Genomic DNA, 18,766 nt, shown 5'->3' with positions numbered 1-18,766 from the left:
ATTACTGCTGACAGTGCACTTCTGCACAACGCGGGTTGTGTCCATAACTTTCTGGTCTACAAGACATAGTAAATTTATTAGAGTTTATTTGAGTTTCTGATTCCAAATGTGCCCTTTTGTTTCACTGATTTTTTTGTTAAAGTGCGAGTGGTTGCCAAGATATGAGATAAAGTGTACAGAGAGATTAGAGGTAGAGCCACTCTCCGGTTAAATACACAGTCATGTTGATACAAACATCAGTTTTCCACACGTATTCCCCTTAAAAGATTTGAATAGTACTTGGCGGCTTTTTGTCACATGAGCGGTGGACTGACAGCTATTCGCCACGACCGCGGAATAAGTTTTGTGGGTGTGGTCTACCTTATGCGTACGTAGACATCTCTGGAGTACATGAGACGAAAACCCATCTACTTTTTAACAGTAGTGGTCGACAACCCGGCGAAATCGAACATCCAGACTTTAAAGCCCCTCAGTTTCTTGCCCAGGTGACTCCAGTGACGAAAAAAATGGTTGCTAAACAGAGAATACGTATGGCCAACGAAAAACACAGCAAAAACATTACACAACGAGGAAATGTAGTGAAATCAGCGGTAAGTTAAAGGTGGATTTTTGTATAGTGAGCTGAAGGGAGCTAGCTAACTAGCTAACTTAAACATCTATGGAACTCACTTGAACGTTTAAAATCGATTAAGGTAAAGTGCTGTACTGTGATATGCTTTTGTACTCTAATTTGGAATGATTAAACGTGGAATTAAAAACGGAAGGCGTGAAGAATCGTGCTCCAATGTTAATATTAAATATGACGTTCAGTCAATTGGATATCGATTTGTGTTTTGTGGAATTGTTAATAATTCTGTCATTCGAAACTATGTGACATGTTTAGTGACCATATTTATTTCTGTTTTAGAGGTCACAAGAAGACAAAGCCGCAGTGGGACCATGGCTTCTGGCATTATTCATCTTTGTCGTATGCGGCTCGGGTGAGTTTTTAAAACAATCTGTCACTTTCGTTTTAAGCGTTGTTCATCCTAAATTAAATCTAAACGTATCAGATTTCTCACTGTCAAAACTTGCGAAAACTGGAAAGGTCTAGATGTTAGATGTACTCTGGAGGTAAGGATAGAGATTAGTTTGCGTGATGTAATCAAGTGCATTATCCGTCGCGTATGTCAAACCAGTCTCAATCTTTTGAAGTACAAAGTTCGTTTTTGCTCTGTGTCACCACTATCAACCTCTTCCCAACAAACCCTGATCTTTGTACATTTAAATTGTATAGATTTTCTCTCCGAATTACATTATTAGATTCCGGTCTTGTTATTCGACACTTTACAACCTTAATGTCAGTGTTCTGTCAATATCATTCTGTAAACGGTTTAAAATAAATATGTATATATATATATATATAAAGGTTACAAAAAACATTAAGGACTTTATTGTGCTCATTTGTATTGTGGCAGTAGACTACAGTGTGTTTTATTCAGCATGTAGCTGGTGAGTAGATTAGCAGCGTCAGAATACTGATTGAATTGATGAGCAGTGAGAGAAGCTCTTCAGTGCAAACAGCAACTGGACCAAACACACACGCACAGTTTTTTCAGTAAATATCCTTAGTATAGTCAACAGTATTACGTCGGGATGTAACACTCACCTGCATACTTTTTTACTCTGTCACTGACGGTATTAACATACTAAACTAGGATTAGTTTTCCTGATATGCTTAATTTTCTCTTTCTCTCAATATTTTCTTCTGCAGCAATTTTCCAGATCATCCAGAGTATCAGAATGGGGATGTAAACTTGGGATTGGACCGTAACTTTTGGCAGCTTTCTCTCTCTCTTGTGCCCCCCACCCCTCCCTTCTCAAGGGTGAAGGTCAATTGTCCATTCCTTCTTTCTTATTTAATCTTCGCTCGTCTTTTATATGCCAGGCGGATTAAACATTATCCGTTGATCTCCTGAGTCTTATACAAGTGGGTGAGAGAAAGAGAAATGTCAAAGAAAACTTCTGACAAAGCCATACGTCACGGAAATTCAACATTCCAGCACCGGACTTTTCACCAAGTTTGTTGGTGAATCCAACATTCTTTTTTTCTTTCTTTTTTTTTTTTTTAATTGTTTCTTTTAATGTGATTCTTTCCATTTAGTCTCTTCTGATTCTCCTCTGTGATTTGAAAAAGGACTGTCAGATGTCAAGGTCTGCTGGCATTGTTCATTTGGACCAAGACATGAAATGTTTTTTGAACTGTCTGTGTTGAGTGATGTGCCAAAAAGAGAGAGAAGGCATGCTAGAACAGCTGTCAGTTTCAACTCTATCAACCTAATAGCAGGGCTTATTTCCTAAAGCAAAACAACAACAACAACTGTAATTGATGACAACATGCACCATTTAAGGATCTTGCATCTCTCTGAAGCTTCGTTTGTACATTTGTAAAACTATGACTTCAACAAAATCTGTATCAGATCATTTGTGTCTGAAGTTTGGAACAAATGAAATAAGTGGCAACTATGGTTTTGCTTTTGCAGTCAAAACAACCCATTCAAAACAAATAAAAGAATATGAAGGAGTGTGTTTAATTGTGGCTCATCTGTTCCAGCACAAACACGTTGATTTTTGTGTGTTGGTTATGGTTCTTATAATGCTATGAAGACACGACAGTTTATTTTTAATTATCTATTACTGGTGATCACAGTTTTTCAGATTTCAGACAAATTTGCTTTGATGATTTCGCATACTATGAGCGTGTACATGGGCGCGGCACTACACTTTTTGATCACCAGATGGCAGCACTGAATCATTAGGCATGCTGTGAAACAGGTTCTATTTACATGGAGAGTTGCATGGTTGTAACTTTTCAGCGTGAAAAATATGAGAGAACAAGCCATCGAAATACACAAAGATCGTATATTTTTACAACTTAAAGTTCAACATTTAATTGCAATAATGGTGAAGGTAATAGTATTACATTTAGTTTGGGGGCCAGCCACAAGGGGCAGGATAGCGTTACATCAAAGTAAGAGTTTGATATCGTTGGTTTGATAGTGAGGGAGTCTAAATACGTCATTTCCTACAAGTGTTGTAGTTTCCTGAGAAGCTGTCAATCCCCGTCTGGTCCCTGATGTCCGCTTTTAACTATTTCAAGCTAAGTCAATTACCCACATTATGTAGCAGCTGTCTACAACCTTTATTAATTACTACAGTACAAAACGCACCGACAGACTGTTAATCAGCTAACTGTGTCTGGACCGTGTCGACACACAAAAAAACCTCTCCCAAGCACTGCTCCACCTCTGCCAACTCCGCACAGAGCGCTGTTGAGGGTTAGTAGCTAACATTAAGTTTTTACGTACATTTAGTCATGTTTTCGCTCTTACCTTCCGAAAATTTTTTATAAAATCATACCTTTGGTGTAACCTTCAGAGGGAATGCATCTTGGTGGAGAGGCCGTGAAATGTGTCACATTCTGAGGGGATTTTATGTCTAACCACGAAAGTATTAACTTTATTCTTCTCGCTAAGTTTTTTGGTTTGTTTTGTTTAAACAGACTTTGCCTCATATTGTGTAATAGTATACTTGTGCAAAGACGTACACCAAATCTTCGAAATCTAACTGCCAGTTCTATAAAGCTCTGAGCGAGAAGTGCACTTTCTCTTAGTCACATATGTCTGGATACTGTGACAGTCGAAAACTGGTTCAACTAAGTGAGTTTTTTCTGACCGGTTACGGAGGCTCATTCGGTCTCGATTTTGAATCTTTCGATGCTTTCTATCTGTATTAAGAGGGCATATATGTGCTGCTTTACATATCGGAAAACAATAGAGTAATTGAAGGGGCGGTGTGAGAAAATGGAAACGATAACTGTTTTGTCGCTAACATACAATGACCGGACCCTGTCTTACTGCCCCCTATAGTCATAGGAACCTGTCCTGTGCCACGTCATGTCTTGACTCCCCTAGTGCGCTAGCGACAGAAATGTCACCTGGCACATTTACAGCTTGCAGTGACAGACAGTGAGAATAATGAATATTCACCAATTGTGCCCTATCGCGGGTTTTTATTATTATTATTATTATTATTGCAGAACAGCTCCACCATGTGACAACAGAGTGCAATAAAACACGTCAGCGCTAGAAAGGAGATTTTGCTTCATGTTGACGTAGTTCAGAACTGTCATTTAACAACTCTGTATGTACAGTTCTATGGATTTGTGAGTGTCTGTGTTTACTCTGGAAAAATGTTTCAGTTTCTTGTGGTTCACTGCTCTGTTGTGCCTAACAAACTGGCCTTTTGGGAAAAATCCTGATGAATCCACAGTGTTTTTTCTTTTTCTCTCTAGCTGCTGCAGCAGCTTCTGTTAACATGACAAAACTTTTTTTATTTTCTCCGAAGGGTGCCCTGATTTGACAGCTTTTCTTTCATTCAGGCATGGAAGCACACGGCTCAGAGCATCAGACCCCTAGAAAAAGGAGGAGAGAAGGCTCAAATGGAGAAACGGACGACAGTCAGCGGTTGGCCAAAGCTCCACGTCGCACTGTGGTGAGAGAGTGATAGAAATACAGGGCTTTGTGGTTTAAAATGGCTTTTATTAAGGTGTGTTTGAATGCTTAGCATTCACTGCTCTAATTAAAACCATATTTTTTACAGTTTTTTTTTTATACATAGACAATGTGTGTGTGTTACAGGGCCTTAGAGAACCAGCCCCATTTGCAGATGAACTGGAGACAGTAAAAACACCCTATGTTCGCGTGACCATGGAAGAGGCACAGCGTGGCACACCACGTGGGTCTACACACACCTCTTATCCACTCAAAATGTTTCTGCTTTTTATTTTTGTTTGAGTTTTTGTTTTTGTCAAGCTTTTGTTTGATGTGTGCTTTCTCTGTCTCAGGTTTCACTGGCTAATCATTAACAGTGAGTGTTGTTTTTTTGTGTTTGTTTTGGTCTTTTGGGGTGTTTATTCCCTCTCTGTTTGTCCTCTTGCTGTTTCTAGCAGATCGACCTGTGCGTGTGTATGCTGATGGGATTTTTGACATGTTTCATTCGGGTCATGCCAGGGCTCTGATGCAGGCCAAGAGCTTGTTTCCAAACACACACCTTATTGTAGGAGGTAAGTCATCAGTCAAGCCCAGCGCTCCCCTGTGTGACTGTGCTAAACCAACCCTTTTTATTGTGCCTCCTCTGTGCCTCCTCTGAGCCAGCACACATTTCATTTTATAAAAGCAAGTGCGCAGAACAGCCAAATGTTTGAGTTGATTTATGCTTCTAGGAGGTCACATGTTTGACAGATTTGCTGCCCACATCCTAATAAGAGAATCTGACAGCGTAAATTCTACAGTAACATTATCTCCATTTCTGCAGTGTGCAATGATGATTTGACGCATAAGTTCAAGGGCTTTACTGTGATGAACGAAGATGAGCGCTACGACGCTGTCAGTCACTGTCGCTACGTGGATGAGGTTGTGCGTAATGCGCCGTGGACACTGACACCAGAGTTTCTTGCCAAACACAGAGTGAGTGAGCTGTCAGACCTTTTTAAAACTTTACATTTAAAAAACACTAAATGTCTGTAAAGGATCTACTGAGGTTAAGAAAGCTTTTTTTTTTCCTTAGAGGGATCCATTTCTGACACTGAACACCTAATTCATGTGATTTCCCACTGATTTAATTTGTTTCATTTCCTGAATCTCATGAATGTTGTCCTTTCATCCTTCCTCAGATTGACTTTGTTGCCCATGATGATATTCCGTACATCTCTGCGGGGAGTGACGATGTTTACGAGCACATAAAGAGAGCAGGTAATGGCCATGGCTGCCACAGGCCTGCGGGTTATCTTCTCATCTGATGAGGTCGTCATGAGAACAATGGTTGAACTGACCACTGTTTGTCTCTCTCCCTTAGGCATGTTCGCCCCCACCCAGAGGACGGAGGGCATCTCTACCTCTGACATCATCACGCGAATTGTGCGGGATTATGACGTTTACGTGCGTCGCAACCTGCAGAGGGGCTACACGGCCAAGGAGCTCAACGTCAGCTTCATCAACGTCAGTCCAGGCATATTCCATTCTCACACTCATCCTCATCCTTTAAGACTCCTCCACTGTGTGTCCTCCACTGTGTGTTCCCCAAAATATTCCTTTCCTCCCTCCACTATTTAAACAGGATCATTTAGGTATCAGGACTGTTAGCTTTTAATCAGAACCAAATGACTAGAAGACATTCAATGACATTGACGTTGATTAATAAATCTCAGCTTACATCCCAGAGACCAGTGTAGAAATATCACACATTTCAATATGAGCACAGGTCATTCAGTCATTTAGTACAGCTGTATACTATCTGTGCACAGTTGGTCTAGTGCCTGAGACTCCTTCCTAAAGCTCAAAGAAAAGATCACACCCTGTGTGTCTGTGACTGTCTGTCCTGTAGGAAAACCCTGTGAGTCTGTGACTGTCCTTGCTGTAGGAAAACCCCATGACTGTGACTGTGTCCTGTAGGAAAGCCCTGTGACTGTGTGTCCTGTAGGAAAGCCCTGTGACTGTCTGTGCTGTAGGAAAACCCTGTGACTGTCTGTCCTGTAGGAAAGCCCTGTGACTGTCTGTGCTGTAGGAAAACCCTGTGACTGTGACTGTCTGTCCTGTAGGAAAACCCTGTGAGTCTGTAACTGTCTGTGCTGTAGGAAAACCCTGTGAGTCTGTGACTGTCTGTGCTGAAGGAAAACCCCCTGACCATGACTGTCTATGCTGTAGGAAAGCCCTCTGACTGTCTGTGTCCTGTAGGAAAACCCTGTGAGTCTGTGACTGTCTGTGTCCTGTAGGAAAACCCTGTGAGTCTGTGACTGTCTGTGTCCTGTAGGAAAACCCTGTGGCTGTGACTGTCTGTGCAGTAGGAAAACCCTGTGTCTGTGATTGTCTGTGCTGTAGGAGAAGAAGTACCATCTACAGGAGCACGTAGACAAGGTGAAGCAGAAGGTGCGAGATGTTGAGGAGAAGAGTAAGGAGTTTGTGCAGAAGGTGGAGGAGAAGAGCATCGACCTCATTCAGAAATGGGAGGAGAAGTCCAGAGAGTTCATCGGCAACTTCCTTCAGATGTTTGGACCAGACGGCGCACTGGTAAGACGCGAGTTTGGTTTGTGATTGTTTATGTGAAAAGTAGGCTAGAGGAGGTATACTTACCCTTTGTGTGTATATGTGTGTGTGTGTGTGTGTGTGTTCTGGATTGTGTTTAAAGATGTATATCACACTGTAACATAAATTTCACTTTTAATTTCTTAAAGTGATTTCAGTCAATAGATTTCACTGTTTTTTGACTGTGAGCAGACACTTCTCTCTGCTTGACCTGTCATTAGTATTCAGTGTATAGTCTAAACCAGTGTTTCCCAGGCCTGCTCTCTGCTCCCCGAGGCCTGGGTAGCTCTGCATAGTAAGGAAACATTGCTCTGTAACACTGGACAGCCTTTAGCTGTTGGAGATTAAAGTGCAATGGAAACATCTTTGAAAAGCACTGACAGTTCTCTGTGTTTTCTCTTCCTATGTCTCCTTGTGTTCTTCCCCCATGCGTGTGTGTGTGTGTGTGTGCATGTGTGCGTGTGTGTGTGTGGGGGGGTCCTGTGTGTAGAAGCACATGCTGAAGGAGGGCAGGGGTAGAATGCTTCAGGCCATCAGTCCCAGACACAGCCCCGACAGCAGCCCAACGCAGGAGGAGCGCCCGCCCTCCCCTGCCTTCCGCCTCCCCTTCTTCACAAGGACGTCTCCTCCATCCTCACCTCCTCTTCACAGCGGAGCAAACAGCATTAGCGAGGATGAGGACGAGGAAGACTAATCTCTTCGTTTAACCCCCGTAACACCTGTCTTCCATCAACCTGTTTCTGCTTTTTTTCTTTCTCTCTCTCTCTCTCTCTGTCTGTCCTGGCTGATGTGATGTGTTGAAGGACAAGGATGAGATGTTTGAGCAGATACAGAGACTAGGATAAAACCATACTCAGTACCACCCTGTCACCAGAGCCATGAGGTCAGACCATGTCTGCAGTTTCTCCTCTTTTCTCTGTCAGTAAACAGACCAAACACACACACACACACACTAACACAAACACACACAAGTTATCTCAACTAACGTTTAAAACCCTGGGTGTATGTTCATATCTGATCCCAGGTAAAAAGGGACCACACATTGTTTGTTTGTTTTTTCCTGGGAAAGTCTTGAATGTGATGCTCCAGTCTTGTTTATTTATGTAAAATTTGTGTATGTTCATGGATAAACCAAGCATAAATTCAATCATATGCTACCTTCAGCCCAAGCACATGGCTATAGTTCTTTACCACCATATAAACTGTTATGTCAAACATCATGTGTAGTAAAACGTTTAAGTAAATTTGTGTTATGTGGATAAGATTCAGGTTTCTCACTCTTAAGGCTTGAAGGGACCTCAAATCAAAAGTACAGCCTCTGTACACTTTTGCGTTATATGGTCCAAAGCAGCTATTGTTTAGCTGTGTATTCTGCATTTCTCTACATTGGCCAGATCCACAGGTTTAATAGGCATTGTGTTGTCTGGATGGATTTGGGGTTTTGGGACAGAGGGTGATGAGGGACATTTGGGAGTTTTTCCCCCCTTATGGAGTCATGGAATGCTCTCCCTCCCCTCTTCCCGTAAAGCACAGAGCAGTGGGTTCTCTTCACCCGGAAAACACCAGGATGAATGGTTGCTATCTATCGTCCTCTTATCTGTGTTCTCTCTGTCTTAAATGCCCAGCTATCCCATATCACCATAGCAACCCCTGGCAATGATTTAGAGCAGATTTCTTTCCTGGTAGCAGTGGAGGATGCTCAGGTTTTGTTTTGTTTTTTTGTCCAAAAGTAATTCAGTTATTTCAACATAAACATATTTTGTTCATTGTCCCTTTGCTTATCTTTTGACAGTCTTGTTACAGATATTAGTAATATACATATGTGTGTGTGTGTGTGTGTGTGTGTCATGTGTAGAAAGGACATACATTTCAGTTGATCTCATCTACATTTCCATTTTTCTTTCACTTCAACATTTGACATAATCTGGTCTTCCTGAGTCTTGGCTTCAGTTCAGACCATGTCTGATGGCCTCATTTCCCTAGGGCTGATGCCACCACCCACCCCCCTCTCTGCAGCACTGTGGCATTCCACTCGCTCTTTCCTCCAACGGATTTTCCATGTTTACAATGCTCGGGGCCCAGTTGGAGACGTGAGAGCTCTGTGCTAGTGTAGCTGTTTAGACGGAACACATCCTCTTAGAGGTCACAGGTACAGTACCTGAGAAATGACTCTTAGAGGTCACAGGTACAGTACCTGAGAAATGACTCTTTGAGGTCACAGGTACAGTACCTGAGAAATGACTCTTAGAGGTCACAGGTACAGTACCTGAGAAATGACTCTTTGAGGTCACAGGTACACTCACTCACTCACTCACTCACTATCTAAGCCGCTTATCCTAACTAGGGTCGCGGGGGTTGCTGGAGCCTATCCCAGCGGTCACAGGGCGAAAGGCGGGGAAACACCCTGGACAGGTCGCCAGTCCATCGCAGGTCACAGGTACAGTACCTGAGAAATGACTCTTAGAGGTCACAGGCACAGTACCTGAGAAATGACTCTTAGAGGTCACAGGTACAGTACCTGGGAAATGACTCTTAGAGGTCACAGGTACAGTACCTGAGAAATTACCCCTAGGCGAATCACTGAACATGTGATTCATCTTGTTAATGACGAGACTACCCGTTGTATTATGTTTATAATTTTACAATAACAGCAACAATAAGAGCAATTCCCTGAAACTTTTGTCGGCTGGATTTACCAAAACTGTATCCATGTACAGTAAAGTTTGTAAGCCTTAACGTGCAAAAATACCAACAGGACAAGTGACTGGTGCATTGTGGCCACCAATCACGTTGCAAGTTTTGCGTGAGCTGCAAGCATTTTGAGGTTTTGGTAAACCAGCTCCTTTGTATGTTGCTATATATTTATACACGTGTTCGTTTGCCTACGTCTTTTTCCATGTATTGAACTTTTTACTTAAAAGTTAGAAGTAAAAAAAAGAAGAAGAAGAAAACAAATGGCTCACTGTTGATTTGTTCTTGTGTGTCATTCACATGTGTTTAAACATTGAACAACATTAATCATTCAGAAGTATAATATATTTTGGTTCAGCATTTTCATGATAAGCAAATTCATCAGATACCGCTGTTTGTTCATTACACAGTACTTTGATTCCACTGAGTGAAACTGGGTGGAACGGAATGACCAACAGTGAGTCATTCTCTAATTTGGGGTACATTTCACATCAGCAAAAAAGTTCCAAAACAGTGTTCTTTCTCAATAGAACAATCAGTGGTTCAAGTTAGTATATTCCTTCAATGTAACATATCAGCTAGTTGCAAAGCTTAAACATTAACAATTTTGTTGATTTTTTAAGGGAAAGGATGTGTATTACTACTATGTATTATTACTATTATTTATTACTACTATCATTTATTTATTACCATTTAAAACAACTGGATTTTTCCAAAACGTATTGATGAGGGAGAAAGGGAAAGTGTGCCCATATCAATAATGTGTGTTGTGACGTATGAGGACTGATAATGATAATGATTTGATAATGATGACTGATGATGTAGACTATTGGGTAACTCAGCTCCCTATTTTGACCCATAATTTCAGTGGGAGGCCTTGCATGGCTGACCATGGCTGACCTCATTTTCTTGAACAGGTTAATGTCAAATTTGAACATATGATTGAATTAAAATTATTTAAAAATTGTAATCCTTAACAATGTATGTAACACAGCTGACAATTAATTTATGTCAATTAATATACTCATTGACAATGCAGTATTATAGATAAAATATTGAAAAAAATGAGAGGACAGTCAGCACAGTGTGTTCAACTTCTCCACCACAGAGGAAAATGTCATCATGTGATGTTGGTCTTATGGTATTGGGACAAACCATTTCTGAGTTGCAGGGTGGAGTTCTGTTAGTAACACAGTTGACAGAACTTTTGCGGACATTAATAAATTAAGATATTTAAATTATTTAAATGAGAAAATCAATTTTAAAAATATGATTTTGCAGTAGTATTTAGACTTTTGAAATGAATAAGAAATAGTCGTGGTTGACTTTAATGGTTTTTATTCATTATTTTGAAACCAAAACACCCTCAACTGAAAAATGGACACAGCAAAAACTGTCAATTTAGGAACATCATGACAAATTTCAAGCTAAATGAAGCATAGGATGCACAAAATGTTTGTGTGATATTATAACATGCTTTCCATTAATGGGTAAAATATGATATTTTTGAAGAAAATAGTTAGAATAAATATAATTATCATCAGTGGACATGGAATGTAACACAAATTATAGAATGATTCCAGTACAAATCTAGCACCATTGGTTTTAACAAGTCAATCACACTCCATAACAAATAACAAAACTACTGACTGCTTGCTTTATATGAACTTATATAAACGCATTAGTTCATCATTAATTAACTTGATACGCGTTGTTTTACCAACGTGCACCGATAGCCCTCATAACACAAAACAGCAAATGAAGTCCATTGTGACTCTTGTTTGATCTTTTGAGAGGTGTTCACGGCATACCTCTAGATTAGATATTTTGGCTTGATATTTAACCAGTCTTCGAGGTTTTTACTCTAGTTGTGAAGTTATGAAGGATGCACACATTCTGTGTAATCTGCAGAATACCAGATGTGAAAATGACATGCGTCGTGAAATGATGCGTCTGTACAATCGAGTATATAGTATAAAAATTGTCTTCCGTGAAGGCAGCTAGTTTCTGTTCTTGTCTGCCGTCAAACCGTTTTGACCAAAGCAAATTTGAGAACAATGTATTGACGTGGTCATCATAAAATCAGCCTCTAGCAAATCACATCTGTCTTTAGTGTCTGCATCCCCACTCGTAAACGTTCGCGGAAGATCATTAATAAACACTATCTCACAGACCGTTGCCTTATGCAGCAGTTGATGTAAAGAGAGCGATTCTGCGTGCGCTGTTGAGAGACCGGTAATGTAGGAGGTAGTGGTTAATCCGTATGGTTTTCCATATCCTCTCCTCCTTTTTCCTTCCTTCTCTCGACAATTCTTACTCCATCAACTATTGTTAGAGGTCTGCTCAGGCTTCAGTCGGATAGCCCAGGAGTTGGCGGATATCACGTTACCGCGACGGTGGATTCGACAGGTGTACGTGCCTTCATTAAACTCGTTGGCCACAAGGCGCAGATCGCGGTCTTTTATCACAATGTAGCCCGGGATGGAGGTCAGCAGTTGTTCTCCGTCTTTATACCAACTGGTTCACCAGAGAGACATAGCAAAGGGAAAGTGAGGTCATCTGTTACACAAACATAGACTGTCATTGAAAGTTACTACTAAGGAGCTAATAAATCATCTATGTAAATCCTACATATGATACTGAGCATACTATGTAATACGTATACATTCATATGTTACCAGGCTATTCATGTAGTGTGGTCACTAGATTGAGTATGATCTCATGTCTCATCTCTGTCAAACCCCAACTCTCTGTCAAACCCCACAGTTACCATTCTCAAAATCTCACAAATACCATTTATGTAGTTTTAAAACCCCTCTACCTGACTTTGGGAGGTACCCTTGTGTTTTTTGTCCCACATCGGAAGCCAACAACTTTTCCCCGTGGGACCATCTTGATCTTGACATTAGCAGGGGGTGGTGTTGGTGTGGAAACCTCATCTAGGAGTTCTGCAGCACATGTGATGGGTCATTCAGCAATTTAGATTGAACAAAAACGCAGTAAAAAATTATGTTTGTTTTTCTAGATGCAGCTGTGTATCCACACCTATGTTGATTAGCATTTGTTAAAGGGTGGATTTAATTGTAGTTTAAGATTTGGTTTATTGTGTATTGCACATTACTTTCGCATTACTGAATATTGTTGAAATCATCACAATGTAAACGATTTTTTACTGACTCCGCTCTATCTCTTTTATTCTCCTTTGGAATGTCCAAATACTCATAAATCTCGCAGAAGTCGCCAAGAACAGAGGTCACGTCAGTCACTTCACCTCACAACCAACAAGAGTGGCAGAGGTGGGAAATGGACAGACTCTTTTTTTTTTTGTGGACTGAAACTGGTGCTCATACAATCTATGTAGCTATTGACTTGTGTAGAATAGCTGAATATGAAGTAAATGAGGTGGCTTTGGGAAATGGTAAAGAGATGTAAGTAGTGTGATAAAGTCATTTCTGAGATCACCTTTATCTTAGGAATGTGGTGTAACGGTTCTCACCGTAGCACAGGTCACAGCGCTGGGGGCAGTTCTTCTTCATGAAGCTCTTCCTCCTCTCACAGAAACCCAAACGAGCCCAGGGGTCACACACCCGCCGCTTGTCCAGACAGCCTGACAGAAACACAACACATACACACAGACAGTCAGCAGCCCTTACAAACGCACGCATGCACACACGCATGCACGCACGCACGCACGCACGCAGAGTCAACAAGCTTTACAAACACACACACATGCACAAACACGGAGTCAACAAGCCTTACAAACACACACAGACACAGTGTCATAAATGTAAATGCTTTGCACTAGAACAGACCAGAGCTTTTCCTCACCCTTCACGAGAACACGTAGGCACACACAATCAGAACACACACACACAATCAGAACACACACACACAATCAGAACACACACACACAATCAGAATATACATTAAATAGTCTTTGCAAGAAAATACAGACAAGACTCATGCAAAAAATAAAAGATTCTGCCAAATCAAGAAATATAAAAGTGACGTAACTATATGCATGCATGAACACATAAAAGAATGCATTTTTGCTCACACAAACACAGAAACAGAGTTTTAAAATCCTTCCACTATGGTAGTACCGTAGAGTCGTTGGATGCCCCAGATGTCGTCTTGGCCGATGTTTCTCTGGCCTGTGTAGGTGGCATTGGGGTGCATCAGGGCTTGGGGATCCCGTGAATGCCACAGGCCCAGGGCGTGGCCAATCTCATGGGCCGCCACCTGTACCAGGTCATTCAACCACACACCTGTACAGAGGAGAGAAGGACAGAGCAAAACAGAGAGAGAGAGAGAGGGAGAGAGGGTTAAAATGCTAAATAGAGTAATGTCTCTAAACACAGAAACGAAAACAGCAGAAGTTAAACTTGTACCTTGTCTCCAGCTGAAGCGTGACTTGCCCAAAATCCAGAACTCATGGTTGTCGAAGTGGATCTCCCCTCGGGGGGGCAGGAAAGCGTGGGCCAGCTCCCCGTTCAGCCCATCAAAACACGGGTGCAGCGGAGACCACCAGCAGTCTGTGTGATTGAACGTGTAGAAACCTAGCACACAAAGAATACTTACAAATTACCATGGATTTTTGCATTACTCTACACTAATACATTACTACATACTCACTCCACACTTACACATAACTCCAGACTTATGCATTACTTTCCACTACATACTTTCCACTTTATACTTTACAATTTACACCTTACTCCTCTCTTACTCATAACATCAAACTAACTCTACACAGACACATTACTCAGCATTTACACATAAGTCAATGCTTATACATTACTCCACAGTTACACATAACCCAGCGCTATACATTACTCCACAGTTACACATAACCCAGCGCTATACATTACTCCACAGTTACACATAACCCAGCGCTATACATTACTCCACAGTTACACATAACCCAGCGCTATACATTACTCCACAGTTACACATAACCCAGCTCTATACATTACTCCACAGTTACACATAACCCAGCGCTATACATTACTCCACAGTTACACATAACCCAGCGCTATACATTACTCCACAGTTACACATAACCCAGCGCTATACATTACTCCACAGTTACACATAACCCAGCGCTATACATTACACCACAGTTACACATAACCCAGCGCTATACATTACTCCACAGTTACACATAACCCAGCGCTATACATTACTCCACAGTTACACATAACCCAGCGCTATACATTACTCCACAGTTACACATAACCCAGCGCTATACATTACTCCACAGTTACACATAACCCAGCGCTATAAATTACTCCACAGTTACACATAACCCAGCGCTATACATTACTCCACAGTTACACATAACCCAGCGCTATACATTACTCCACTGTTACACATAACCCAGCTCTATACATTACTCCACAGTTACACATAACCCAGCGCTATACATTACTCCACAGTTACACATAACCCAGCGCTATACATTACTCCACAGTTAGACAGCCGCAAAGATTTCTGCTGCCTTCACTTATGACTGTATCATTTCACACTGATTTCAGATCAGCATTAAGCTAGCGTGAATCATCTTACCTCAAGGCTTTCCTGTTTGTTATTTGGAAGAAAAAGTTCAGCTTGAGAGAACACACTGAAGGTTCAGTGTGTGTCTGAGAGAGAGTATGTGGGTGTATGTGTGCCTTTTTAAACAACAAATTTACCACTTTTGAACACTTAGAAATAACCCAACACTTGCTGGTGTGTGCAGGGCTCTCCCACACTTACCAATAACGATGTCCGCACTCTTATTGGGGCTGGTGATCTCAGCGAATGTGAGAGGTGACACGTCACTCCATTTAGTGAAGGCAATACTGATGGCTTTACGAGTGTCCTCTTTATTCAGCGTGTTGGGGAACTTGACAATCCTTCAGACGAGACAGAGAGAGACATGTTAATTATCACCAGACTTCAATACACACACACACACACCAGCTTTCAGAGTACTGATGTTGTATGGCACACAATACTGTGAGTCTGTGGTCAATCAAAGAAGAGCTTTTATAAACTATTTATATATCTGGCCATTTTCCCAGCTTTCCCTGCCTCAAACTGCAGCTGTCAAGATCTGAGCCACGAGCAGAACTAAAGTTAGTTTCATTTCTCTGCTTTTCACTCCTCTTTCCTTGCCTCCATCCATCAGTGTTTCCATACTCTTCTCTTATTCAATCAGTCCCATTTAAATGAATGATCTCTCTTCTTTCTGTCATTTTCTCAATCTTCATTCACCTACTCTATTTTCCCTGTTCCCTCTTTCACTATATTCTTTATTTCTGTGATATATTCTTACTCTCTTCTACACATTTTTCTTCCCTCGCCTCCAACTCTCACTCATTCATTTTTATATATGTCTTCATATGTACTTCCAGCATCCGTATTATTCCCTTGCTCTAAAAATCATTCCTTACCCATTCCATCTGTTTCCTCCCCTTTCCTTTACCTACCCCTGCCCCCACCCCCCGCCCACTCTTTCTTTGTTTCTCACTTGTAGGTGATGTTGAAGTGTTCCCATTTATGGCCAAGGGGGTTGATAGCGTAGCGCTTTGCCCGAGTCATTGCCATTTTGACATCCGCAGTGGTGCCCACAGGAATCTCCTTGTGTAGCTTGAGGGGTGGCATGCCAGCCTCCTGAGAGAAGAGAGAGAGGGACAATGAAAAGGTGGTGTGTGCATGATTGAGAGGTCAGAAAAGCAGTGATATTATTGGATGGGGAAAAAGAAGTCCTGATTTATTTTAGGGTGCTTTTTTATAAGTTCATCCTTTATAGTCAATAAGATGCAGTGAAGAGTGTTGTGGGGGGGGGTGTAAAGGAGAGTAATGGGTGATATGGACTGAACGTAATGCATGGGATTGTGGATTGGCTAATATGAGAATGTGCTGGTGCTGGTGCGGGGGGGGGGGGGGGGGGGGGGCGTACAGGAATGTAAATGAGGGGAACTAGGTGTGGTGTTTACTGGGAATGAAGGGTCCAGTCCTCTCTCTATTCCCTTAACTGAACAAGGGATGAAAGAGATGCTGAAACTGTTGAACAGAATGCTATACAGATGTAGAGCTGTCTTCCTCTCTCTCTCCCTCAGTATATAGTCTTTTTTTGGCTAAAGGCTGAAGTATCTGTCATCAACATGTGAAGAGAGCCCCTTTCATCCCCTGTGACCTTCACCACCTCCACCAGTCCTCCCTCTCCCTCTCTTTCCTCTCCTTCTAGCATTTTACAAATTACTCCGAGGAACTGTGTCCAAACTAGATGAATACTGTTTAAATGGACTCGTTTTGCACATGCTACGAAGAACTGAGAGTTAATGTTTGCACTCACAGACAACTAAACCATTTCGTTCAGAATCAATTCAACTAGAGAGCGACACTCGAAATTAAACTTAACCCTGGACACTGCATAAGGGTTATTCAGATAAAACAATTCGCAATAGTTCAACTCTGGCTTACCGTTCTCTTTCCCCACAAAGGGAAGCCCACTGTCCAGCCGAACACTACCAGCGCCAAAGACACAGACAAAACGCAGCGCATCTCAAAATCAGATAGGGAGCTTATCGCTTAATCCCTGTCTGCAACTTTGTGCTCTGCCTCGAAATCTCCTCGTGCAGTTACTCTAACAAAGCAGAAGTTGTTGCAACAGTAGCGGCGCATGTACTTCAGAAATATTAAAATCGTATATCTATAAAGGTGTATCGATAAAGAAATGCGTTAAAGAAAGGCACATCGTTGTCCATGCGCGTCAGCGCCAAAGATAGTTGCGGTTTGCCCTTCCCCACGCAGCCTCCAAAAGCAAGTCCACAGCCACTCAAGGTTCAACTAAGTCAGCCACTGGCGCAACAGACTTAGTCTTTGTTGATTTTTTTTGGTCTACTAAACTTCTCGTGGAAGTTACAGGCGCAGCGTATGGCGATATCTCAGAATATCCTTCAGGGTTCAGGATTCATCGTGGAATTCTACCCCTCCACTGAACTTTCGCCACAACCCACTGGGGAACGAAACGGATCAGGTGTCTGGTATGGTCTGGGAGTGAGTCTAAGAGCGCCGCCCCGCTTGCGTTGAAAACCTACCTCCTCTCAACGGCACCCTTCACCTACTACACAACTCTCCAGCGTGCTCCCTCCACGAAACATAAATCAGGCAGTACTTAACCCCTCCCCCCCTCCTCTTTTTTTTTTAAAAAATTTTGTTTCATTGATGCGTTTGAATGAGATCCGCTTTTCTTTCTTTTTTTTACTCCTAATTTTTGTTTCCAGGTCTCAGTCCCAGATCAAGTTAGGTAGATTGCATGAATATTAGTTTCCTTTGAACTTGAGGAACAAATGAGGATATGTGACCACACACATGTGTTTTTGTTACCTGTTTATGCAGGTGGAAAAACCAGCAGGATGTTGTGGTGCCCATCCACAGAGAGCATCAGTCCAGATGTGCCCCTCAACAAAGGAGAGGTGTCCTCACATCTGTTTAAACAGACTCATCTCTTCATCACTAGACAGAGGAGTGAGAGCAAAGTGACCTTCTGAAAAATGATTTCCATTTTGTAGACCTGGATTCATCCTGAATCATTAAGAATACTGTCTACCACCAGTTACTATTAAAAAAGTGACGTGTCTGAGCATGTAGAGTTTGAATCTGCGGTAGAGACCTGTTGGGAACATTTTTTGGCATTGACACGGGATACTCAGCATCTCTGGCCAAGGGACCTGCGGTCTGTCCTTCACTCTGTTAGTCCCTTTAAGCTCTGAGAGGACTAATAACAACCTTAGCTGTTTTTCAGGCTACAGTCCTAAGTGTTCGATCACTGTGATGGGAAGTGAAGTATTGACAAAGAGGAAATGATTGTTTTGAATGGGGTGGGGGAGTGGGCTATCTTGGCATCTAAGGTGCTTTGTCCTGAAAATACCCACAATTACACAATACACACCACCCATCTCTTT

The 18,766-nt window shown here is 41.8% G+C and overlaps 3 protein-coding genes across 3 annotated transcripts; 2 read left to right on the top strand and 1 right to left on the bottom strand.

The window, feature by feature from the left end:
* The first annotated feature begins 389 nt into the window (after positions 1-389).
* On the top strand, positions 390-2,568 carry serp1 (stress-associated endoplasmic reticulum protein 1). The gene is made up of 3 exons (XM_030765990.1): positions 390-590; positions 908-980; positions 1,754-2,568. Exons 1-3 carry the CDS (start codon positions 507-509, stop codon positions 1,792-1,794), a joined length of 198 nt encoding a protein of 65 aa, XP_030621850.1. The 5' UTR covers positions 390-506; the 3' UTR covers positions 1,795-2,568.
* Positions 2,569-3,098: 530 nt separating this feature from the next.
* On the top strand, positions 3,099-10,023 carry pcyt1ab (phosphate cytidylyltransferase 1A, choline b). The gene is made up of 10 exons (XM_030766328.1): positions 3,099-3,317; positions 4,421-4,533; positions 4,680-4,776; positions 4,988-5,104; positions 5,356-5,507; positions 5,714-5,792; positions 5,896-6,038; positions 6,918-7,106; positions 7,612-9,407; positions 9,552-10,023. Exons 2-9 carry the CDS (start codon positions 4,423-4,425, stop codon positions 7,813-7,815), a joined length of 1,092 nt encoding a protein of 363 aa, XP_030622188.1. The 5' UTR covers positions 3,099-3,317; positions 4,421-4,422; the 3' UTR covers positions 7,816-9,407; positions 9,552-10,023.
* A 2,110-nt stretch (positions 10,024-12,133) lies between these two features.
* Positions 12,134-17,363, bottom strand: mmp23bb (matrix metallopeptidase 23bb). The gene is made up of 8 exons (XM_030765226.1): positions 17,283-17,363; positions 16,327-16,469; positions 15,570-15,709; positions 14,204-14,371; positions 13,916-14,080; positions 13,309-13,419; positions 12,634-12,760; positions 12,134-12,329 (listed from the first exon to the last, which is right to left on the bottom strand). Exons 1-8 carry the CDS (start codon positions 17,361-17,363, stop codon positions 12,134-12,136), a joined length of 1,131 nt encoding a protein of 376 aa, XP_030621086.1.
* Positions 17,364-18,766: the final 1,403 nt, after the last annotated feature.

Source organism: Chanos chanos, chromosome 2 (genome assembly GCF_902362185.1).
Source record: "Chanos chanos chromosome 2, fChaCha1.1, whole genome shotgun sequence".
In the NCBI taxonomy this organism is placed as follows: Eukaryota; Metazoa; Chordata; class Actinopteri; order Gonorynchiformes; family Chanidae; genus Chanos; species Chanos chanos.
Note: the sequence above shows the minus strand (reverse complement) of the source record. Positions and strands in the feature narration are given on the sequence as shown.

Excerpts from the sequence above, each read along its gene's own strand:
- mmp23bb (XM_030765226.1), bottom strand. The coding sequence starts at position 17,363 with ATGCGCTGCGTTTTGTCTGTGTCTTTGGCGCTGGTAGTGTTCGGCTGG. Across the intron at positions 16,470-17,282 it reads CTTTGTGGGGAAAGAGAACG|GAGGCTGGCATGCCACCCCT; the intron begins GTAAGCCAGAGT and ends CTCTTCTCTCAG. Across the intron at positions 15,710-16,326 it reads CACTTCAACATCACCTACAA|GATTGTCAAGTTCCCCAACA; the intron begins GTGAGAAACAAA and ends TCTCGTCTGAAG.
- pcyt1ab (XM_030766328.1), top strand. The coding sequence starts at position 4,423 with ATGGAAGCACACGGCTCAGAGCATCAGACCCCTAGAAAAAGGAGGAGA. Across the intron at positions 4,777-4,987 it reads GGCACAGCGTGGCACACCAC|CAGATCGACCTGTGCGTGTG; the intron begins GTGGGTCTACAC and ends TGCTGTTTCTAG. Across the intron at positions 5,793-5,895 it reads CGAGCACATAAAGAGAGCAG|GCATGTTCGCCCCCACCCAG; the intron begins GTAATGGCCATG and ends TCTCTCCCTTAG.
- serp1 (XM_030765990.1), top strand. The coding sequence starts at position 507 with ATGGTTGCTAAACAGAGAATACGTATGGCCAACGAAAAACACAGCAAA. Across the intron at positions 591-907 it reads GAAATGTAGTGAAATCAGCG|AGGTCACAAGAAGACAAAGC; the intron begins GTAAGTTAAAGG and ends TTTCTGTTTTAG. Across the intron at positions 981-1,753 it reads CTTTGTCGTATGCGGCTCGG|CAATTTTCCAGATCATCCAG; the intron begins GTGAGTTTTTAA and ends TTTCTTCTGCAG.